This window comes from Gorilla gorilla, chromosome 19 (genome assembly GCF_029281585.2).
Source record: "Gorilla gorilla gorilla isolate KB3781 chromosome 19, NHGRI_mGorGor1-v2.1_pri, whole genome shotgun sequence".
Classification (NCBI taxonomy): domain Eukaryota; kingdom Metazoa; phylum Chordata; class Mammalia; order Primates; family Hominidae; genus Gorilla; species Gorilla gorilla.
The window spans coordinates 16,849,765-16,873,461 of record NC_073243.2 but is presented as its reverse complement, the minus strand read 5'-3'; the positions used below and the strand labels follow the sequence as shown (position 1 = coordinate 16,873,461).

The following is a 23,697-nucleotide window of genomic DNA, read 5'->3' as shown; positions in this document are numbered from 1 at the left end:
CCCTCACTGTCCTGCTCCTCACTCCCTGCATCAGGCCGCCTCCCACCCTCACTGTCCTGCTCCTCACTCCCTGCATCAAGCTGCCTCCCACCCTCACACCTGTGCCTCACTCCCTGCATCAAGCTGCCTCCCACCCTCATACCTGTGCCTCACTCCCTGCATCAGGCCGCTTCCCACCCTCACTGTCCTGCTCCTCACTCCCTGCATCAGGCTCCTTCCCACCCTCACTGTCCTGCTCCTCACTCCCTGCATCAGGCTCCTTCCCACCCTCACTGTCCTGCTCCTCACTCCCTGCATCAGGCCGCCTCCCACCCTCACTGTCCTGCTCCTCACTCCCTGCATCAGGCCGCCTCCCACCCTCACACCTGTGCCTCACTCCCTGCATCAGGCTCCTTCCCACCCTCACTGTCCTGCTCCTCACTCCCTGCATCAAGCTGCCTCCCACCCTCACACCTGTGCCTCACTCCCTGCATCAGGCCGCTTCCCACCCTCACTGTCCTGCTCCTCACTCCCTGCATCAGGCCGCTTCCCACCCTCACTGTCCTGCTCCTCACTCCCTCCATCAGGCTCCTTCCCACCCTCACTGTCCTGCTCCTCACTCCCTGCATCAGGCTCCTTTCCACCCTCACTGTCCTGCTCCTCACTCCCTGCATCAGGCCGCCTCCCACCCTCACTGTCCTGCTCCTCACTCCCTGCATCAGGCCACCTCCCACCCTCACTGTCCTGCTCCTCACTCCCTGCATCAGGCCACCTCCCACCCTCACTGTCCTGCTCCTCACTCCCTGCATCAGGCCGCCTCCCACCCTCACTGTCCTGCTCCTCACTCCCTGCATCAGGCCGCCTCCCACCCTCACTGTCCTGCTCCTCACTCCCTGCACCAGGCCGCCTCCCACCCTCACTGTCCTGCTCCTCACTTCCTGCATCAGGCTCCTTTCCACCCTCACTGTCCTGCTCCTCACTCCCTGCATCAGGCCGCCTCCCACCCTCACTGTCCTGCTCCTCACTCCCTGCATCAGGCCGCCTCCCACCCTCACTGTCCTGCTCCTCACTCCCTGCACCAGGCCGCCTCCCACCCTCACTGTCCTGCTCCTCACTCCCTGCACCAGGCTGCTTCCCACCCTGACACCTGCTCCTCACTCCCTGCACCAGGCTGCTTCCCACCCTCATGCCTGCTCCTCACTCCCTCCATCAGGCCCCTTCCCACCCTCACTGTCCTGGAAACTGCTGGGTCTCAACTTTCCCCACCCTAACACCACCAGCAAGATAAGCCTCAGGCTGGGCGCGGTGGCTCACGCCTGTAATCCCAACACTTTGGGAGGCCGAGGCAGGAGGATCGCTTGAGCCCAGGAGTTGGAGACCAGCTTGGGCAACATAGTCAGACTCCATCTCTATTGAAAAAAAAAAAAAGACAAGCCTCAGTTCACCCCATGGCTCTTCGAAAGGATTTATTGGTCCTATTTACATCTATTGCAAATCGTGAGGAGGCAGCAGGGGCCAACCCCTGGACCTCATCTCTGTCTAGAATGTGAGGCTGCAGGGATGCTTAAGTCTTCCTCTGGCAGAGACCCGAGGTGCAGAGATGATTCTTCTCACCCCTTCTCTCAGGGTCGTGGAGCCCCAGCAGGGGTTCAGGGCCCAGAGGCTGCCCCCTCAGCTGAAGGCACAAACACTGTGGTAGGGGTGGGCAGACAACGCATGGACTCACTCCTGGCAGGCGCCACTGGCCAAGTACACCTTCTCCCCCCTGCTCCTAGCCTCTTTCTTCCTTCCCCTCCCGGTCCCACACTGGCCAGGGCCTGGATGGTGGCCACTTAAACCCCAGACCCAAGCCCTTAACTCCTGGACCACGGCCAGCCTTCCTTAGGCTGGAATCCAAGCACCATCAGTGCCCTGGACCAGGCCAGCTTCCCCGTCCTAGAGGGATGGGACAGAGAGTGCCCAGTGGGGGCTGAGGGGCTAGAGACCGGCTGGGCAGGGCCAGTCTCCCTTCCCCTTCCCGAGCTTCCGTGTCCTCATGTGGACCCAGAGGGCAGAGCTGGGGAGAAGTGAAGGTAGCAACGCTTCCTCCTGCTCTTACTTCCTGCTTGCTAGGAGCCCTGTGTCCCCAAGCCATGAATGAGACCCCTCTGGCAGGCTTGGTGGCTCTGGTGATTCAGGGGCCAGGACTCCCCCACTCCAGTTGGAGGCCCTAGTTGGCAGGCCATGTGGGCACCCAGGGCGTGGGACCCAGGGCCTCCCTGGAGGGAGCTGCTGCTCAGGGAACAGGGTGAGCGGACACGCGCCCGCAGATGTCTTCCCACCCTTGCCCAGCCAGCTCCTGCCTCAGTCTATGCCAGGAGGCGGATAACCCCGTTGTCTGAGCCCAGCAGGAGGTGGCGTTTAGTGGGCAGCAAGGCCAGGCTGGTGAGCGTGCCGCGGAAGTTCTCAGAGCTGAGCTTCGTGGTGGCCTGCGAGGGTGGCTCAAGCAGGGAGCAGACGCCAATCTTGTTGGACACGGTGCCAGTGACCACCTCGCTGCCGTACAGGTCAAAGGTGTGGATGGGGTCGGATGCTGACTTGTAGTGATGGGTGGGCTTCTGCTCCAGCTCCTTCCAGACAGTCAAGGAATGGTCAGAGGAGGAGCTGACCAGGACGCTGCCCTCCACCGCCTGTCCCGGGAGAGGAGAGCTTCAGCAGGAGCCTGGGTCCTTCTGCGTACCCTTGGGCCCCAAGGCCTTCCCAGTTCCCTCCGCAGTCTCTCTCCAGGGATACAGGCTGTCCTGGGTGGGTGACAAGCCGCCACCCTCCCACACACACCATATTCACGTTGGTTCATTTTAATACACTCAGCATCCGTAACCCAGTCGTCACTCTAACTTGAGAACTACGCATAGGCATGGTGCCAGGCGTGCACGTGACGACCTTGACCTTTGTAACAACCCTATGCGGTGGATGCTGCCATTGTCCCCATTTCACAGACAGGAAAAGCGAGGCTCAGAGAAGTGAAGTAACCATACCAAGGTCATGGGGCCAGCAAGCAGCAGAGCTGGGATTAACACCCAGGCTGACCCCAGAGCCCTCCTGACACTTTCTTGGAAAGTTAGAATTTGGGGGCACCTCGAGCTGAGGGTTCCCTGGGGCTCTGGAGGGAGCCAGCAACAGCCTGCTGTCAGCAGGGCAATGCAAGACTCCCGGCCTCCAGCCAAGCTGGGGAGGAAAGTCGCAGCTGCCTGCAGAAATCCTCCCACACGAAGCCCTGTTCCTCCCCTCCTGGGCCTCCCTGAGCAGCTCCCTGAGGCCTGTGACTGAGAATGGAGGGAGGGGGAGGGGAAGGAGAGGGGGGCAGGATCCCCATGCCCAGGCGTGCTCCTGCCCCCAGCCAGGGCAGCCCGGCAGGGCCATGGACTCTGCTCAGTGGTCTACCGGCAGTAAACAGCCTCCCAGCTGAGCTTTATTTAACCTGAACTGGGTCACGGACAGGGCCTGACCCCTGATCCTCCAAGCAAGACAAATATGGACAAGGGTTACTCATTAGAACATCGTCATGAGCAACAGGGTCAGCCCTGCCCCATAGCTCCCGCCCCACTGCCCCGTGGCTCCCGCCCCCATGGCCTGCCTCCTGCTGAGACCCCTGCAGTGCAACTGGCTCCCAAGTTGGACCGAGAGGGCTACCCTCCCTGCCCCAATTAGTCCTGGACCAGGTATATAAGACAGATCAGTTCGAGCCTGTGCCCGGGCAGGCAGACCCTAAGCAGGGGTGATGGCTGGACAGGGGCGGGGGTCGGGCAGCAAGGGGAGGGGGACCCGGCCCGTCACCTTGATCTGCAGAATGTCCCCCTCGTGGGCTGGCCAGCCTCGCAGAACCAGGCCCGTGCGGGTGTCCAGGAGCACCATGAAGCCTGAGGAGAAGCCGGCCACGACACTACGGCCACTGGGGCTGACGGCCAGGGCACGGACAAGCCCAGGGTTCAGCCCACCGCCCAGTCGGAACTCGTGCTGCAGGGAGAGGGCGGCTGAGCTGAGGCACCACCTTCCCATCTCACACTCCCCAAGGCCCTGCCCACCACCCAAGCCCACACGGCAGGAAGGCCTGAGCCTCTGACCCTCATCAGGGGGCATGAAAAGCCCAGAACCCCACCCCCATCACAGGCCAGAGTCCTGCCCCGCAGGATGTGTGGCTGGGGTGATCTAGCACCAAAGAGAAACTAACTAGGGCCCCAGAACAACATCCTGGCTTTCTGTTTCTGGGGAGTCTCTCCTCCTTGCCAGGTCCCCAGAGAACCAGGCGAGTACTCAGGGAACTGGACCCCCCTGACCTGCAGACCAGGCTTCCTGCAGTCCACAAAGCGCAGGGTAGAGTCAGAGCTGGCCATGGTGATGCTGGTGTGAGGGGCGGGCATGACAGCCACCGCAGTCAGGGGCACCCGGCTGTCCAGCGGCTCCACTGTGCGAAGGGTCTTCCCTGGGAAGGAAAGTCACAGTGGATCTGGGGTCCCAGCAGCTGACGGAAGAGCCCTGGGAGCTTCTAATCCCCCAACTCACCGCATACCTGCCTCCCGTCCCCCAGGGATCCTTAGAAAATGCTAAAGATGTTTCTTTTTTTTTGAGACAGAGTCTCGCTCTGTCACCCAGGCTGGAGTGCAGTGGTGCGATCTCGGCTCACTGCAACCTCCGCCTCCCAGGTTCAAGCAATTCTCCTGCCTCAGCTTCCCGAATAGCTGGGACTACAGGCGTCCGCCACCACGCCTGGCTAATTTTTTGTATTTTTGGTAGAGACGGGGTTTCACCATGTTAGCCAGGATGGTCTCGATCTCCTGACCTCATGATCCGCCCACCTTGGCCTCCCAAAGTGCTGGGATTACAGGCATGAGCCACCGCATCCGGCCTTTTTTTGTATTCTTAGTAGAGATGGGGTTTCACCATGTCAGCCAGTCTGGTCTCCAACTCCTGGCCTCCCAGAGTGCTGAGATTACAGGCGTGAGCCACTGCGTCGGCCTAAAGCTGTTTCTTGACTCTCCTACCTTCCTGCTTCCATGGCCCGGCCAGGTTCCCATCCCCAAAGCAACCTCCTCTCTCTGCACAGTGCTGCTGACCCAATGCCACCTCCCTCTGTCTTCCCCGACACCATCCCTTTCCCCCTTTTAACCATATTTCTCCCTATGGTGACGCCAAAAAATAAGCAACCATTGGCCAAATATCTGCTACACGTGAAGCCAAAACCCTACATGTGTTATCTTCTTCTTTTTTTTTTTTTTTTTTGAGACAGAGTCTCGCTCTGTTGCCCGGGCTGGAGTGCAGTGGCGCGATCTCGGCTCACGGCAACCTCTGCCACCTGAGTTTGAGAGATTCTCCTGCTTCAGCCTCCTGTGTAGTTGGGACTACAGGCGCCCGCCACCACACCCGGCTAATTTTTGTATTTTTAGTAGAGACGGGGTTTCACCATGTTAGCCAGGATGATCTCGATCTCCTGACCTCGTGATCCGCCCGCCTCAGCCTCCCAAAGTGCTGGGATTACAGGCGTGAGCCACTGCGCCCGGCTGTGTGTTATCTTCTAAGCCAGTTTTTCTGATTCTCAGTTTATAGATGGGAAAACAGACGCTTCCAGCAGCAGGAACTTGCTCAAGGTCACTCAGCAAGTAAGCCGGTGGAGCCAATTCAGACTCAAGTCTAACAGATTCGAAGCCCTAACTGTTCTCCTAGGCGGCCTCGCTGGGTCTCCCCAAACTCCGCAGCATTACAGCCCCACCCTCGGGCCCCCTTCCTGGAGGCCTGGTGGGGCGCAGGAGCAGGAAGAGAACAGGCCTCACCTGGGCCCGCTCACCTGTGAAGGGGTCCCAGACGTGCACAGCCCCGTCACAGCTCACCGCGTGCTGCAGGGCCTCAAGCTGGCCCACGAAGAAGACGCTCTTGCGGTGCTGGGTGTAGACGAGGCGTGGGGCCGTCTCGCTGGTCCCGTCGCCGTAGTTGTACAGCGGCCAGAGGCGCACGGTACGATCCTTGCTGCCGCTCAGGAAGAAGTCCTCGCTGCTCAGGGGGGCCACGCACTTGACGGCCCCTGAGTGGCCCGGGAAGCTCTGCAGGCGGATCTGGTGGAAGTGAAAGTGGGCGTCCTGCTGGCTCACGCCGATCTCGTACTGCCAGTATGCCAGCCAGTTTCCGCTCAGCCCGTGTACGCTCCGCGGCAGCTCCTGCTTCAGGGCGTTGTCGTCGCTCCCGCTGCCCAGGCCCCCGCCACCCACCCCCGAGACGGGGCCCAGCAGTCCGGGGTTCTCAGGCCGAGAGTCATTGGGGATCTGAATGCGGTTCCCCACCAGGACGCTCCCAAAGGTCCCTGAGTGGCCGTCATCCTGAGGGCAGCCCCCACCCTGGGGGTCCCACTCGGGGCCGGTGCTGGGCACGGTGGGCTCCACGCTGGCAGGGTTGCGACTGCTCGGGCTGATGCTCTCCAAGTACAGCCCCGCCAGCTCCCCAACCAGCTCGTGGTTGGGGATGATTTTCCGGATGATGTCACCTGGATGGAAGTGGGAGAGGTCCTGAGACAGGGAAGATGGCAGGCGGCTGCTATCACCCATCCAAGGACTCGGGAGCCACAGAAGATGGGGCAGGAACTGGCTCTGCAACTCTGGGCAAGTAACTCTGTCTCTGAGCCTCAGTTTCCTCCTCAGTGAAATGTGGATTCATTCCGTTGTGATGTACACATGAGCGTCTTCTATATGTGCCGTGCCGTGCTGGGCACTAGGAATAGAATATGGAACAAGACAGGTGGTGCCCTGGCCTCCCAAAGCTTAGATTTCAGTGGCAGGATGATAACACGTGTAACCACAGGGCTGTCTGTCCTCTCCAGGGAGATGACACGCTGAAACGATCAGCACAGCACCGTGCAGGGCCCAGAGGGGAAGCTTCGTAAACAGGAGGCCACTCCTTCCCTCTCGCCAGCTCCTGCGGACCACCAGTCCACCGCCCTGACTTTCTTGCCTTCCCCAGGGACACTACAGGCCAGCTTCTGGGCCTCTCTTGCTGGCTACTGCTCAGTCCCTGTTTGTGTATCACCTTGGGGGTAGGGTCTGAGGCCAAATCCCTTTGCTGTCACCCATCCTGCTGGCTCTTAGAACCCACTGCTTAGAACCCACTGCTGACTCTGGGGCAAGGGCAGAGAATGGGGCCTCCCAAGGGAGGAGACAGCCACGAAGACTGTGATGGGGAACATGACGGGGCAGTACCCAACAGGCAGGAGAAGGGCACGTAGATTGTGTACGCCATCTCCAGGGTGAACACCTTCTGCAGCTCGTCCAGCAGGGCGGGGTCCACGGGCCGCTGCTGCCCATCAGAGAAGACCACCTGTGGCAGCTGGCCCTCACCACGGCCCGCGGGGTCCAGCTTCAGATCCTATGCGCAAGACACCCAGGGGGTCAGCCGGGTCCACAGCTCCCACCCTGGCCCACCCTGGTCCTCGCCACAGCCCGCGGAGTCCAGCTTCAGATCCTATGAGCAAGACGCCCAGGGGGTCAGCCAGGTCCACAGCCCCCGCCCCAGCCCGCCCTGGCCCAGCAGATCTGCCCACCTGTTGCCGAAGCTCATGCAGCTGAGAGAAGACCTGGAAGAAGGTGGCCACGGGCTCGCTCAGGTGCTGCTGGACCATCTCCTGTCCGATACGCAGGCAGATGAGGGCGATGAGGCTGATAGTTTTCACACACAGGATGGTCCGAGCCTGGGCCCCACTTGGGAACCTGGAAACAGAGCTCATGAGCTCCAGCCCCCCGTTCTGCAGGACTTGGCCAGAATCTAGCAAAAGCTTTATTTATTTTTATTTTTATTGAGAGGGAGTCTTGCTCTGTCACCCAGGCTGGAGTGCAGTGGTGCGATCTCGGCTCACTGCAACCTCTGCCTCCCGGGTTCAAGCGATTCTCCTGCCTCAGTCTCCCGAGTAGCTGGGACTACAGGCATGAGCCACCACACCCGGCTAATTCATTTGTATTTTTAGTAGAGACGGGGTTTTGCCATATTGGCCAGGCTGGTCTCGAACTCCTGACCTCAAGCGATCCACACACCTTGGCCTCCCAAAGTGCTGGGATTACAGGCATGAGCCACCGCGCCCAGCATATATATATACTTTTTTTTTTTTTTTGAGACAGAGTCTTGCTCTGTCACCTAGGCTGCAGTACAATGGCGTGATCTCAGCTCACTGCAACCTCCGCTTCCTGGGTTCAAGCAATTCTCCCGCCTCAGCCTCCCGAGAACCTGGGATTGCAGGCACCTGCTGCCATGCCCAGCGAAGATTCTGTATTTTTAGTAGAGATGGGGTTTCACCATGTTGGCCAGGCGGGTCTCAAACTCCTGACCTCGTGATCCACCCGCCTTGGCCCCCCAAAGTGCTGGGATTACAGGGGTGAGACACCACGCTCGGCCTTTATATATATTTTTAGAGAGGAGGTCTCATTTTGTTGCCCAGGCTGGTCTTGAACTCCCGGGCTCAAGCAATCTTCCCGCCTCAGCCTCTCAAAGTGCCGGGATTACAGGCATGAACCACCGCGCCCGGACATATCAAAAGCTTTAAATGAAAGAGCTCCAAGACCAACTGGTCCAAACCAGATGAGGAAACTGAGGCACAGGAAAAGTGTGTGGTTTGCTCAGGGTCACACAGCCAGGATCAAAACCAGGACTCTTGACACCCAGCCCAGTGTTACGTCCTCTCCCCTGAGCTTCCCAGTCCCTCCTGGGCAGCCCCTCCGCTGGGCCGGTCCCCCTACATCAGCTGGGGCAGAGGCCTACCCCGTGACGAGGGAGGTGAGGAAGCTGAGCACGGGCAGCAGGACCTCATGGCTGATCCGGGGCAGGATGTCCATGAGTGTGGTGTCTGAGAGGTACACGATGATCTTCTGAGTCAGCGTCACCGCGGCCAGCAGCCCCGCCTCCTTACGGCTGTTCAGTCGGCTGGGGCCTGAGGCACTCCCTGGGGCCACCTAGAGCCACCGAGCAGATGAGGGCCGGGCAGCCCCACAGACTCCCTGGCACCCAGAGACCCTGGGCCAGCCCTCAGGTCCTCAGCCTTCCCAGCCCCGGGACTGCCAAACCAGCGACTGACCAGGTAGCTGATGTAGGGCAGGTACTGGTAGGTGAGGACAGGCTCCCCATACAGGCGGGCGATGTGGAGGAGGCAGCTGAGCACGGGCCCTGACACGATGTCACCCAGGACCGGCCTCTTCTGGTAGATGTTGCCGGCGCTCAGCGGAGGGCTCTCGCCACTGCTCACCGTGAACTGCTGCCGAGTGGGTCCTGCCACGGAAGGGCCAGCAGCCCTGAGTCACCACTGGAGGGCCGGGGGTAGCCTGGCCCTGCAGGGCTGTGCTGGCCGCTTGAGCTCACTGTAGCTGGGGGTCCAGTCCGGCCCTACCCAAGGCTGGCACTTACAGACCGGGACCCAGCAGCTGGCCGGGGGGTGGTTTGAGGGAGGGGTGGGAAGGATCCCCGCCGGAGAGGGCTGAAGCTAGGCAGAGGGCCTGGGAGAAAGCCTCATCTCCAGCACTGACCGCAGGCCTCCTTACCAACATAACAAGACGTCAGCAGGCGGAGCAGGTTCCGGGCCACGTGGCGAGAGGCCACTGTGGGGCCGAGCTTGGCAGACAGCCAGCAGACCATCTTGCAGGCTGTATCTGCGGGGTGGGAGCAGGCCCTGAGCTCCTCAGATAACAGGGGCTCATCACCCCTCCCACCCCACCCCACGGCACCCCACTCAACCACCTGCGGCTGCAGCTCTGCCAAGAGCCCAGCCCGGGCCGGCTGTCCCACACCACCCCCTCCACGTAACAGCGGCAGAGGTGCCCAGGCCCTGGCCTGTGGGACTCTGGCTGCCGCAGGTTCCTCTCCACAGGCACGACCTGCAGGAAGTTAGCCTGCCCGTGGGTCTTCTGAAGCTCCTTAACAAGGCCTGGCCCGGCCCTGGCCACCTTCCCTCTGGCCTCTCTTTCCTCCACTCCCTCGGTCTCGCCATAATGGCCTTTCCCTGCTTCTCTTCTTCTTCTTCTTTTTTTTTTTTTTTTTTTTTGAGACAGAGTCTCGCTCTGTCACCCAGGCTGGAGTGCAATGGCACAATCTCAGTTCACTGCAACCTCCACCTTCCACCGCCCTGACTCTCCTCCTTGAACCTCCGGGTTCAAGCGATTCTCCTGCCTCAGCCTTCCGAATAGCTGAGATTACAGGCACCCTCCACCATGCCCAGCTAAGTTTTTGTATTTTTAGTAGAGATGGGGTTTCACCGTATTGGCCAGGATGGTCTCAATCTCCTGACCTTGTGATCCATCCGCCTCATCCTCCCAAAGTGCTGGGATGACAGGCGTGAGCCACCGCGCCCGGTCCCCTGCTTCTCTTCTTTAATGGAACATGACAGCCTCAGAGCCTCACACACGCTGTTCCCTCAGCCTTCAGACTTTCTTTTTGCCCATTTTTGTCTACCTTCTTCCTACTCCTCCTTGAACCTCAACTGTCTCTGCTTTTAAGGAAGCCTGCTCTGACCCTTGAAAACTAGATGTAAAAGCACCTTTTTTTTTTCTTTTTTGAGACGGAGTCCCGCTCTGTTGCCCAGGCTGCAGTGCAGTGGTGTGATCTCAGCTCACTGCAACCTCCACCTCCTGGGTTCAAGTAATTCTCCTGCCTCAGCCTCCTGAATAGCTGGGATTACAGGTGCCCGCCACCACGCCTGGCTAATTTTTGTATTTTTAGTAGAGACGGGGTTTCACCATGTTGGCCAGGCTGGTCTTGAACTCCTAACCTCAAGTGATCCTCCTGCCTCGGCCTCCCAAAGTGCTGGGATTAGGGGCATGAGCCACGGCGCCCGGCCGAAAAGCTCCATGTTCCACTCCCTCCTAGGAATGCAGCCACGTTCTTTATCGCACTAACATAATACACTTGCTTAAGACTGTCTACACTGCGGCATCTCGTCTGCTGGGTGAGAGCTCTGTGAAGGCAGGCCTCCATTTGTGTTGCAGGTGGTCCTGGCTCGATCCACTGCTTGGTACAGAGTAGGTGCTCTGCCAGTGTGCAGGGAGAAGCAGGAGCTGTTTTTTTTGTTTTTTTGTGTTTTTGAGATGGAGTCTCGCTCTGTCGCCCAGGCTGGAGTGCAGTGGCGCGATCTGGGCTCACTGCAAGCTCCGCCTCCCGGATTCACGCCATTCTCCTGCCTCAGCCTCCCGAGTAGCTGGGACTACAGGCGCCCGCCACCACGCCCGGCTATTTTTTTGTATTTTTAGTAGAGACGGGGTTTCACCGGGTTATCAGGATGGTCTCGATCTCCTGACCTTGTGATCCGCCCGCCTCGGCCTCCCAAAGTGCTGGGAATACAGGCGTGAGCCACCGCGCCCGGCCAGCAGGAAGTGTTTTTGACCAACACCTCCCAGACCTGGGAACTTACCAAGGAGGATCTTCTGTTCTTTGCCTTCTGACTGCTCAGGCAGTGGCTCCCCCTCTTCTTCTCCATCTCCCCCACTGCCGCCGGCCACAACCGTCTCCATGGACAGCACCGTGTCAGACAGAGTGAGCTCAGATGCCCCGGTGACCTCCTCCTGCTCCCCCTCCTCCTCCTCTAGCACCACGCAGCTGTCCTCCTCCTCCTCTTCCTCCTCGGAGCCCTCGCTTTGCTTCAAGTCCTGGCTGCTGTCACCTGATCGAAGGCTGCTCTTGTCCACGGGGGCGCCCCCCTCGTCTGGAGCCCGCTCCTCACCCAGGGAGGTCTCGCTGGTGCTGCTCTTGTCACTCAGCCGGCCCAGGCTCACAGCCTCAGCCTCCTGGGGCTGGGGAGACTCAGTCACATAGAGCCCGGCTTGGAAGTCCTCTGTCTCAGGGAGGTCAGCCTGGTCGTGGAAGCTGACGCCGGACGTGTAGTCTGGGAGCCCCAGGCCTGAGGAGGCAGGAGGCTCCCCATCCATGGGAATCTCCTCCCCAAAAGCATAGGAGCCAGGCCTGGCCCCGGGCAGTCCGCTCTCCTCCTCCTCAGCAGCCCCTGCCAGGTCCTTGCTCTCCTCCTGGGAGGCCTCTGCGCCCGCCAGCACCTGCAGGACATGGGGCAGCAGGTGAGTGAGAAATGCCTGCAGGCCCAGCCGCACCATCAGCTGGGCCACAAAGCAGTCCGTGTACAGGTAGAAGCGGCCGTGTAGCTGGCAGGGGCTCTCGTAGGCACCAATGAGCGGCTTCAGGAGGTACTTATTGGCATTTTTGGGGCCCAGTGCCTTGGCAACAGGCTCAAACAGATACCAGGCCGTGTACACAGCTGTGTGCTCCTCGGACATGAGTGAGAGCACGAAGGGCAGCAGGATCTCCAGGCCCTCAGGGGTGATGTCCTTCAGCACCGCGCCCAGCTGCTGCCACAGAGCAAACACCAGCTCGCGCCCCTGGGCCTCGTCCTCCACGCGCCTTGCCTGGTACAGGAGGATGAATCTGTGCAGTGCCGGGAAGTAGGGCGGGAAGGGAACCACGGAGCTGAAGGGGCTGAGAAGCTGGCTTGGGCAGGGTGGGGGCAGGCCCTGGGAGACAGGCCTGTACTCAAACAGTTGGTCCAGCTTGCCCCTCTCTGCTCCCATGGGGACTTCGGGGCCACTCAGCTGCAGGAGTGTGTCCAGCACGGGCTGCAAAGACACAGGGACCTCCTTGGGGTGGCGCGTGCAGAGCCCTCGGACAGCCTGGAAGCGTACCCACAAAGGTGCATCGGGCTGCAGCGTCCGCACCCTGGTGGCAAACACCATCTCTGCCAACAGGACACCCAGCGCCTGCATGTCCCTGTGGAGTAGGCACTGCAGTGGCACAGCCGGCTGGACCCGGGGCTGCTCAGGCACCTCCAAAAGGCCCCCTAGGCCTTTGGCCAAGAAGTTGCCCGTTTTCTCCAGCTCCTCCAGGGCCTGCACGGGATTGAAGCCCTCGGGAAGAAGAATCCTCCCCTCCTCGCCCTCCCCAGGGTCTGCCCCAGCAGCTTTATTCCTGCGGCCTGGACGGGAGGCTGAGGCCACTGAGAAAGAGAGAAGGCCAGGGGACGCTTGACTGGAGGAGCCCATCTGGTCACCTGCTTTCCCAGCAAGGGAAATGGAATCCAGAGCTTCTGTGGCCTGTTCCAAGTCGTCTTCTCCTGCCACCGGCCTGTCTCTGGTCCAGCTAGCCTCACAGGGAGTGGCCTCTAAAACTGGCCGGCCCACTCCATTTGGAAGCTGTCCTGGGTTTTCCGTGAAGTCCTCCCGGCCTGTGGTCTCCTGGATGGTCTGGACCAAGAGCTTGGGGATGAGGGGAGGCTCGGGGGCAAGGGCAGGAGCCCCAGCCAGGCGCTGGGGGTGTGGCTGATCGAAGAGCTGCACCACCCCGTAGCTGGCCAGGTGAGTGTGGGCGTCCACCAGGTGCAGACACACATTCTTTTCCTTGACAGCCTCCTTACCCTGGAGTTTATAGCCAAACGTGAGGTCGATCCAATGGTGCAGGTCCCGGGACACCTCGCGGCTCTCCAGCAGGGCTCGGTGGGCAGCCACGAACTCCTGGCTGGAGCTGCACCAGGCTGGCACATCCAGGTCAGGCATGTCGGGGTGGATGGAGCGGAAGATAGAGGGATCGGTGTAGAACTCCGGAATGCACTCATCCGGGGTCCAGTTCTGCATCCGCTCCATGCTGGCCGGATACTCATGGGGCTCCCACTGCGCGCGGACGTGTCCGCAGAGCACCGACCGAGGCGTGCGCCGAGCCTTGTACACGTAGTACGTGATGTCGGAGAGCACGTCTGAGATGTGGTGGGGAACATGAGGGGGTTCCCCGCCGCCCGCCCCGCCTGCTACGAATGCCTGCCGCGTCATCTCATACGTGAAGTCCAGTTGCTTATCCCCCTTGTTGAGGCGGAACTTGGACTTGCGCAGGTCCCGGAAGCGCCCATGGGGGGTGGTGAAGTCCACCACCCAGGGCAGCACGGGGTGGTAGTTGGGGTCCCCCTGCCGCCGACCTGCCAACCGATTCAGCTGCATGAGGTAGTGGAAGTTGCTGATGCGGCCGTGGACCCAATCCAGCACGAGGCCCCGAAGTTCCTCCTGGCCAGTGGGTTGCCCAGGTTGCCCTCCCTGCTCCTCTTGAGACACAATGCCCGCCTCATCCCTTGCCACAGGGGCCTCCTCATTCTCGTCCTCCTCGGGCCTCTCATAAGCACTCAGGTCCAGTCGCAGCTCGCTGCAAAGCTTCTCATCCACCGCGATGTGATACAAAGACAGGGCCCCACACGCCAGCCCCTGGCGGTGACAGGCGTCCATAGCCCTCAGCACGCGGAAGAGAATGAACAGCACCTTGGCCTGGCTGTTGGTCAGCTTGGCAGGGCTGAAGGTGACCACGTCATGTAGGGAGAACTGTACGTAAGGGTGTACCACATACAGCATCTCTGGCGACTCCAGCAAGGCCTCAGCCCGTAAAAGACTAGGGCAAGCAGGGCTGCCCCGAGCGGGGCAGGGGCCTTCTCTGGCATATGATGGGCTTTGGGTAGTTTCACCCACTGGCAGGAAGGAGCAACCATAGACCCTCTGCAGAGCCTGCCGTACTGAGTCCAAGGCAGGGACAGCTGAGGGGGCAGGGCTGTGACTGTACGGCTGGCCGTAAGTGTGGTATGCATGGCGCCACAGGTTGCGATAATTCTGGGCGGCAACCTCCTGCATGAAGCGAGTGAGGGTCTCAGGGCCGCAGGACCCGTCCTCAAAGGGCAGGCCCCCGCCCAGAGGGTAGGACAGTCTCCGCTTCCGCAGCCCATGCACCTCCACGCGCGTCCAGCCGGCAGGCAGCCTTTGCACAGAGCGCTGCAGGAGAGTCCTGACTTCCGCTTCTCCCAGGCCCTCTGCGCGGGGACAGGGTCCCAGGGGCAGCCGGCGATCGCGGAGGCTGGCCAGCCAGCGCGCAGGCACTAGGGCCACCACGTGGGTGCCCCCCGGGGCCGGAGCCAGCTGCCTGGGATCGATGCTCAGGTCCCTCTCCACGCTCCGGAGCAGCTCCTGCATGTCTGGGCTTGGCGGGGAATGCCAGCCCCCGGCCGGGGTTCTGAGAGCGCCTTCCCGCCCCCCGCTGCCCTGGGCCATCTCCTCCAGGCCGCCCGGGGGCAGCGCGGGGCTGAGCCCAGCCACGGCCCTGCTGGCGACGGCTTCCGGGGTGCCAGGCCGGCAGGGCTGGGATGGGCGCGGGACAGGGGCTGGGGCGGAGGCGGCCGCAGGAAGCCGGCGGCGGCGAAGAGGCGGACGGGGGGCGCGCTTACCCCTCCGCGGGTCCTGAGCTCCGGGCGCGGCGGGGCAGAGGCTGCCGGGCGCGAGCACCGGGCTCCACCGTGACGGGTCAGCTGACGCGGGTCACGTGATCGCCCCAGCACGGAAACAAGCGCACGTGGCTCCAGAGGCCCGGGCGGGACCCCGCTTCCTGCCCGGCCGCCTCCCCGCCCTCCCTCCCGCTGCTCCGCTCTGGCTCGGTCCGGGCTCCGCTTCTTCCCGGGGCTGGAAGGGTCTCCAGCCAGCTCCAGCCGGGCCCGGCGGAGGGCGATGCCGACCGCCCCACCCCTCCCTACTCCCTCCAGCACGCACCAGCGCGCGGGTCCGGGAGGCTGTTCCCAGAGATGCCAGCCTCTTGGTTAAGTGCGGGCCGCACAACCAGGGGTAGAACTGGGACTTCTGTTGTGTCTGTTTTTGAGACGGAGTCTTGCTCTGTCGAACAGGCTGGAGTGCAGTGGCGCGATCTCGGCTCACCGCAACCTCTGCCTCTCGGGTTCAAGTGATTCTCCTGCCTCGGCCTCCTGAGTAGCTGGGACGTCAGGAGCGCGCCACCACGCCCGGCTACTTTTTGTATTTTTTAGTAGAGATGGGGTTTCGCCTTGTTGGCCAGGCTGATCTCGAACTCGTGGCCTCGTGATCCACCCGTCTCGGCCTCCCAAGGTGCTGGGATGACAGGCGTGAGCCACCGCGCCCGGCCAGAACTGGGACTTTTGACATGGAATCCCCCCGGCGCCTCCATGCCACCTTCCATAGGAAGGAGCTTTTTAATTTTCCTAATTACTTCAACAGTCACATTCCATTTGGCCCTCACAACACACTCTGTGAGATAGGGAGGACAGTTATTACTGTTTATATTTTACAAGTGATAACCAACAACCGCCAGAGAGGCTTGTCCGCCTGGCGGAATGGAGACTTAGAAACTGGTGCCAGCCTTCTTTCTGCCCAGGAGCACTCCCTCCTGACAGCCCTCTCACGGCTTTTTAAAAAACAAAACTGGCCGGGTCCAGTGGCTCATGCCTGTAATCCCAGCACTTTGGGAGGCCGAGGTGGGCGTATCCCCTGAGGTTAGGAGTTCGAGACCAGCCTGGCCAACATGGAGAAACCCCTCTCTACTAAAAATACAAAAATTAGCTGCGTGTGGTGGTTGGCGTCTGTAATCCCAGGTACTCGAGAGGCTGAGGCAGGAGAATCGCTTGAACTCAAGAGGCAGAGGTTGCAGTGAGCTGAGATCACGCCATTGCACTCCAGCCAGGGCAACAAGAACAAAACTCCGTCTCAAAAAATAAATAAATAGGCCGGGTGCAGTGGCTCACGCCTGTAATCCCAGCACTTTGGGAGGCCGAGGCAGGCGGATCATGAGGTCAGGAGTTTGAGACCATCCTGGCTAACATGGTGAAACCCCGTCTCTACTAAAAACACAAAAAATTACCTGGCCGTGGTGGGGGGCGCCTGTAGTCCCAGCTACTTGGGAAGCTGAGGCAGGAGAATGGCATGAACCCAGGAGGCAGAGCTTGCAGTGAGCCGAGATGGCGCCACTGTACTCCAACCTGGGCAACAGAGCGAGACTCCGTCAAAAAGAATAAATAAATAAATAAATAAATAAATAAATAAATAAATATAAAACCAAATAAATAAATAAAAATAAATAAATAAAATAAAATTAAATTAAATTAAAATAAAACCAAACCCTGGGCTGTCTGAGGGAGAGAAGTGGCCCAGGCCCAGAGGCCTGGTGTTTTGGGGGAAGAAATGTTCCCCTAAGACTTCCTGTTGAAGATTGGCCTCTGCGGTACCACAGAGCCTGCCAGCTGTGGTCAGAGCCTCCAGATGTCACTGTGGCTGGGGGAAGGGTGCGGCACAGGATATGGAATAGAAACCAGACAGCCGGCACCAAAGCAACATGATTCCTCAAGGGGTCTTAGTTCTGACTCATCTGCAGGACAGATAGACCATTGTCTACAGTGAAACCACTGGCCCTGTTTCTTTTGTCTCCCTCTTAGAAGAGAGTTTGCCTCTTGAAGGAGTTTGGTGTACAGGTGTGAGGGTCCCATAAAGACACTTAGGAAAACTAGGCCTTGGCCGGTCACGGTGGTTCACACCTGTAATCCCAGCACTTTGGGAGGCCGAGGTGGGCGGATCACGAGGTCAGGAGTTCAAGACCAGCCTGGCCAACTTGGGGAAACTCCGTCTCTACTAAAAACACAAAAAAATTAGCCGGGTGTGGCAGCAGGGGCCTGTAATCCCAGCTACTCAGGAGGCTGAGGCAGGAGAATCGCTTGAACCTGGGAGGCGGAGGTTGCAGTGAGCTGAGATCACACCACTGCACTCCAGCCTGGGTGGCAGAGCGAGACTCCGTCTCAAAAAAAAAAAAGAAAAAAAGAAAAGAAAAGAAAACTAGGCCTGATAGGAGAGAAAATAGGAGGGCCGGGTGCGGTGGCTCATGCCTGTAACCCAGCACTTTGGGAGGCCGAGATGGGCAGATCACCTGAGGTCAGGAGTTCAAGACCAGCCTGACCAACATGGAGAAACCCCATCTCTACTAAAATACAAAAATTAGCCAGGTGTGGTGGCGGGCGCCTCTAATTCCAGCTACTTGGGAGGCTGAGGCAGGAGAATCGCTTGGACCCAGGAGGCAGAGATTGCAGTGAGCCAAGATAGCGCCAATGCACTCCAGCCTGGGCAACAGAGTGAGACTCCATCTCAAAAAAAAAAAAAGAGAGAGAGAGAGAAAACAGGAATGTCTCAGCCATGATCTGATTTCATCTGTCTCCTCTTCCTTGAAGGGTAGCTGGAGCCTCTCATGTGCTTGGTCATATGACCCTGGGCAGTAGTAACTTCAACTAACTTGTATGGAGCATTACCAGGAGCTAGTCATCTGTTAAGCATTTTGCATACCCTGTTTTGTGTAATCCTCACCACCCCTTTTAAGAAGATTTTTTTTTTTTTTAAGACAGAGTTTCGCTCTTGTTGCCCAGGCTGGAGTGCAATGGCGCGATCTCAGCTCACCGCAATCTCCGCCTCCCGGGTTCAAGCGATTCTCCTACCTCAGCCTCCCTAGTAGCTGGGATTACAGGCATGTGCCACCACGCCCGGCTAATTTTTGTATTTTAGTAGAGACGGGGTTTCTCCATGTTGGTCAGGCTGGTCTCGAACTCCCGACCTCAGGTGATCTGCCCGCCTCGGCCTTCCAAAGTGCTAGGATTACAGGCATGAGCCACCGTGCCCGGCCTGATTTTTTTTTTTTTTTTTTAAGACAGAGTCTCACTCTGTTGCCCAGGCTAGAGTGCAGTAGTGTGATCTTGGCTCCCTGCAGCCTCAGCCTTCCAGGCTCAGGTGAACTTCCCACCTCAGCCTCCTGAGTAGCTGGGACTACAGGAATGTGCCACCACATTCAGCTAATTTTTTGTATTTTTGTAGTAACCGGGTTTTGCCATGTTTCCCAGGCTGGTCTTGAACTCCTGGGCTCAAGCAATCGGCCCATCTCGGCCTCTCAAAATGCTGGGATTACAGGTGTGAGCCATGGTGCCCAAGAGATTTTTTATTTTTTTTTTTGACACAGGGTCTCACTCTGTCACCCAGGCTGCAGTGCAGTGATTTGTCACAGCTGACTGCAGCCTCGACCTCCCCAGGCTCAGGTGATCCTCCCACCTCAGCCTCCCAAGTAGTTGAGACTACAGGCAGTGTCACCATGCCCAGCTAATTTTTTTTTTTTTCCAGACAAAGTTTCGCTCTTGTTGCCCAGGCTGGAGTGCAATGGCACCATCTTGACTCACCACAACCTCCGCCTCCTGGGTTCAAGCGATTCTCCTGCCTCAGCCTCCTGAGTAGCTGAGATTACAGGTATGCTCCACCATGCCCGGGTAATTTTTTTGTGTTTTTTTTAGTAAAGATGGGGTTTCTCCGTGTTGGTCAGGCTGGTCTCGAACTCCCGACCTCAGGTGATCCGCCTGCCTCGGCCTCCCAAAGTGATGGGATTACAGGCATGAGCCATCGTGCCCAGCTTAAGAAGATTTTTTTTTTTTTTTTTTTGAGACGGAGTCTCACTCTGTCGCCCAGGCTGGAGTGCAGTGGCGTGATCTCGGCTCACTGTAAGCTCCGCCTCCTGGGTTCACGCCATTCTCCTGCCTCAGCCTCCCCAGTAGCTGGGACTACAGGCGCTCGCCACCACGCCCAGCTAATTTTTTTTGTATTTTTAGTAGAGACAGGGTTTCACCATGTTAGCCAGGATGGTCTTGATCTCCTGACCTCGTGATCCGCCGGCCTCGGCCTCCCAAAGTGTTGGGATTACAGGAGTGAGCCACCGCGCCTGGCCTTAAGAAGATATTTTTATGCCCATTTTAGGATAAGGAAGCTAACTGACTACCTTAGGTAACTTGCTCAAGGTCACGTAAGAAGCTAAGAAGCAATAGAGCCAGGACTCACATCCAAGCCTGCTTGATTCTAAAGCCAGTGTTCTCGGCTGGGCGTGATGGCTCATGTCTGTAATCCCAGCACTTTGGGAGTCTGAGGTGGGCAGATCACCTGAGGTTAGGAGTTCAAGACCAGCCTGGACAACATGGTGAAACCCCATCTCTACAAAAATACAAAAATTAGCCGGGCATGATAGCGGATGCCTGTAATCCCAGCTACTCGGGAGTCTGAGTCAGGAGAGCTGCTTGAACCTGGGAGGAGGAGGTTGCGGCTATCAGGCAGGCCTAGTTTTCTTTTTCTTTGAGCTGAGATTGCACCATTGCACTCCAGCCTGGCCAACAGAGCAGAGTGCAGTGGCACGATCTCGACTCACTGCAACCTCCGCCTCCCGGGTTCAAGTGATTCTCCTGCCTCAGCCTCCCGAGTAGCTGGGATTATAGGTGCCTGCTACCACGCCTAGCTAAGTTTTATATTTTTAGTAGAGCTGGGATTACAGTCGTGAGCCACAGTGCCCAGCCCCAACTTTGATATAAATACCTGAAATCAGAGGATATGTTTTGATGGTTAGAAGGTAGTGCTTGCTTCTTAGTACCAATAGAGCTGGCTGGGTCCACCTGTTCTTTGCGCTGGTCTCAGTTTACCTAGATTGAGCAGGTACTACTTTTTCTGTCTGCAAGTCTGTGTGTGCCCTGCCCTCTAGCGGTACTGGGGTTACACTGCAGCAGTGACCTTGAGTGTACCTAAATTTTACCTCTTGAAATTCTCCTTTCCTCCCGAGAATAGAGATGTCCTAGCAATATTGGGAACTGGCGCACTGGGATTCCTGGGGCCTCAAACCCTGGCCCAATCTGAGCCCTAGGGCAGTAGTTTTCAAATTTTAGGGCATAATTCTTTTTTTTTTTTTCTTGATACGGAGTCTCACTCTGTCGCCCAGACTGGAGTGCTGTGGCACGATCTCGGCTCACTGCAACCTTCACCTCCCAGGTTCAAGCAATTCTCCTGCCTCAGCCTCCCGAGTACCTGGGATTACAGGCGCCTGGCTAACTTTTGTATTTTTAGTAGAGATGGGGTTTCACCATGTTGACCAGGCTGGTCTCAAATTCCTGACCTCAGATGATCCGCCCGCCTCCGCTTCCCAAAGTGCTGGAATTACAGGCGTGAGCCACCATGCCCGGCCCTTTAGGGCATAATTCTAATTCAGGAGTCTGGAGTGAGATACAGGCATCTAAATGTTTAACAAGTACCCCAGGTAATTCTGATGCAGCAACCTTCAGGCTATGTCTTGAGAAGTAACGTCTGAACAGCTCTCTTCCGGAATTTCCCTCTCACTGCCCCCAGTAAGCGTGTTCCCTGAATCCCAATGCAAGCACCTTTGGGCTCTGGGGAATCTCAGACCAAATTAGCCGCTCCCCTTGGCCAGCCTCAGTATTGGGTTTCCGGGAGGTCATGTCTTGGATAGTCAGGGACAGAGGCTGCAGCTGCCCCAGCAGTCAGCCCATGTTGAGCGGGGTCAGCTCTTGCTAATCCGGCAGGGAGAAAAGTAGTGCACCAGCTGCGGACCAGTGTGGCAGGTACTATGCTAGGTGTTTTCTAATTAAATCTACGCTAGGTGTTTCCTAATTAAATCTACGCTAGGTGTTTTCTAATTAAATTTTTCGTTTTTTTCTGAGATGGAGTCACATTCTGTCACCTAGGCTGGAGTGCAGTGGCGCCATCTTGGCTCACTGCAACCTCTGCCTCGGCCTCCTGAGTAGCTGGGACCACAGATACCACCACACCTGGCTAATGTTTTGTATTTTGTGTAGAGCTAGAGTTTCATCATGTTGCCCAGGCTGGTCTCGAACTCCTGAGCTCAAGCAATCTGCCTGCCTCAGCCTCTCAAAGTGCTACAATTACAGGCGTGAGCCACCTCGCCGGGCCATTTTTTAATTTTTTTTTTTTTTTTAAAGAGGGTCTTGCCATGTTGCCCAGGCTGGTCTTGAACTCCTGGGCTCAAAGTGATCCACCTGCTTCGGCCTCCCAAAGTGCTGGGATTACAGGTATGAGCCACTGTGCCTGGCCACATTTTTAATTTTTTTTTTTTTTTTTTGAGACGGAGTCTTGCTCTGTCACCCAGGCTGGAGTGCAGTGGCACGATCTCGGCTCACTGCAAAGCTCCGCCTCCTGGGTTCACACCATTCTCCTGCCTCAGCCTCTTGAGTAGCTGGGCACTACAGGCGCCTGCCACCACGCCCAGCTAATTTTTTGTATGTTTATTAGAGACGGGGTTTCACTGTGTTAGCCAGGATGGTCTCCATCTCCTGACCTCGTGATCTGCCTGCCTCAGCCTCCAAAAGTGCTGGGATTACAGGCGTGAGCCACCGCGCCCGGCCACATTTTTAACTTTTAAAAAATTTTTAAATGTTGAAATCCCTACAACAAGGCTTGAATTCCTTATTCACCATATGTTGTAGATGAGGGGAAATTATCAGTAACAAGTTCACAGCTAGTAAGAGCTGGAATTTGAATCTAAGTGTGCCTAACACAGTAGTCCTCAGTTGGAGGAGATTTTGGCCCCTAGGAGACAATTGGTAACGTCTGGAGATACTTTTGGTTGTCAAAACTGGGAGCTGGGGGTGGGTGGGTGTTGCCACTGACATCTAGGGCAGAGGCCAGGGACCACGTGGATGTCCTATTGTGCACCCGGTAGCCCTCCCACGAGAAATTATTCTACTTAAAATGCCAGTGGGTGCTGAGGTGGCGAAACCCTGGACTTGAAGCCTGTGCTTTTGACCTAGGCGGTGGGGTCAGTGTTCAGAACAAAATGGAAAAGGGTCACCCCAAGGGCAGTGAGTGGGAAAGGGATGGGATCTCTATGCTCAGGATAATGGAGAATAGGGGCCACTGGTGAGGCTTCACTTCCTTCCATGCTTGGCCAGGGCCCCGCTCAATTTCTGCACGCCTTGCCAAGTCAGTCCTAGGACTTCACACTAAGCTTGTCCTGGAGTGACCCTGACTCCCAACTCAGGATCGAGGCAAAATATTTACCTGGGTCTTCCCAGCACTTCCCAGCCAAAGACGCTGGCTTCTGGGGCCGACGTGTCCCACCTGCAGTCCTTGAGCAATTAGGACGCTTGCTATGGGGGGTGGCCATGTGGGCAGGGCACCGCCGAAAGCCAAAAATGGAGCAGCCCAGGGACCAGGTGGCAGCTGAGAACAGTTAGAAGTGGAGTGAATGCGGCCGGGCGCGGTGGCTCACACGCCTGTAATCCTAGCACTTTGGGAGACCGAGGCGGGTTGGATCACCTGAGGTGAGGAGTTCGAGACCAGCCTGGCCCACATGGCAAAACACCGTCTCTACTAAAAATACAAAAATTAGCTGGGAGTGGTAGTGCACGCCTGTAATCCCAGCTACTCAGGAGGCTGAAGGAGGAGAATCGCTTGAACCCGGGAGGTGGAGGTTGCAGTGAGCCGAGATCGCGCCACTGCACTCCAGCCTGGGCAACAGAGCGAGACTCTGTCTCAAAATAAGAAAAAAAGGAGGTGGAGTAAATGGGCAAAAGCAGGAGGATCCCATCAGCAGACATCTGTCCATGGAGGAATAGGGCAACTTGAGTAGGAAGTAGGGGGCGGCTGGCCTGGGAAGCAGCGTTCTGAACACCAAATTTGCTTCCCATAGCCATTCCTCCTCCCCAGGCTTTGTCCTCGGGTTCACTGTACCCTCCCCGGCGCCAGCCACCATTCTGGACCTCCCCAGTACTGGCCTTCCCTTAGACCAGGGAGGGTCTAGACCAGAGAGTATGAATTTACTGAGCTAACAGGAAATACCTCTCTTTCCAAGCCCAGAGCCTCTGAAGAACTAAGGAGCAGAGCGGGGTTGGGGTTGGGGGAGACAGTCTTGGAGTGATGGGGGAAAAGAAAGATCATACAATCACATCCCCCATGTTCTTTCCTTCACCACCCATGGGAGTGGATAAGGGGATGGAGGAGGGTAAGCAAGGAGGAGGATGTGGTAACAGCTGATTCGTCCCCAGAGGTCACACTTTCCAACAATCAGCTGTTACTGGGGCGCAAGGCA

General features: G+C 58.0%; 1 protein-coding gene across 2 annotated transcripts; it reads right to left on the bottom strand.

Moving 5' to 3' along the window:
- Nucleotides 1-1,428: 1,428 nt before the first annotated feature.
- Nucleotides 1,429-15,310, bottom strand: WDR81 (WD repeat domain 81). 2 transcript variants are annotated; one of them, XM_031003345.3, is made up of 10 exons: nucleotides 11,384-15,310; nucleotides 9,522-9,629; nucleotides 9,062-9,252; nucleotides 8,749-8,939; nucleotides 7,541-7,706; nucleotides 7,200-7,365; nucleotides 5,801-6,490; nucleotides 4,296-4,441; nucleotides 3,796-3,975; nucleotides 1,429-2,648 (listed from the first exon to the last, which is right to left on the bottom strand). In XM_031003345.3, the coding sequence occupies exons 1-10, from the start codon at nucleotides 15,048-15,050 to the stop codon at nucleotides 2,328-2,330; spliced, it is 5,826 nt and encodes a 1,941-aa protein (XP_030859205.2). In that variant the 5' UTR covers nucleotides 15,051-15,310; the 3' UTR covers nucleotides 1,429-2,327. The 2 variants fall into 2 exon arrangements, with proteins under 2 accessions (XP_030859205.2, XP_055223097.2); XM_055367122.2 differs by lacking the exon at nucleotides 9,522-9,629 and having other exon boundaries at nucleotides 11,384-15,301.
- Nucleotides 15,311-23,697: the final 8,387 nt, after the last annotated feature.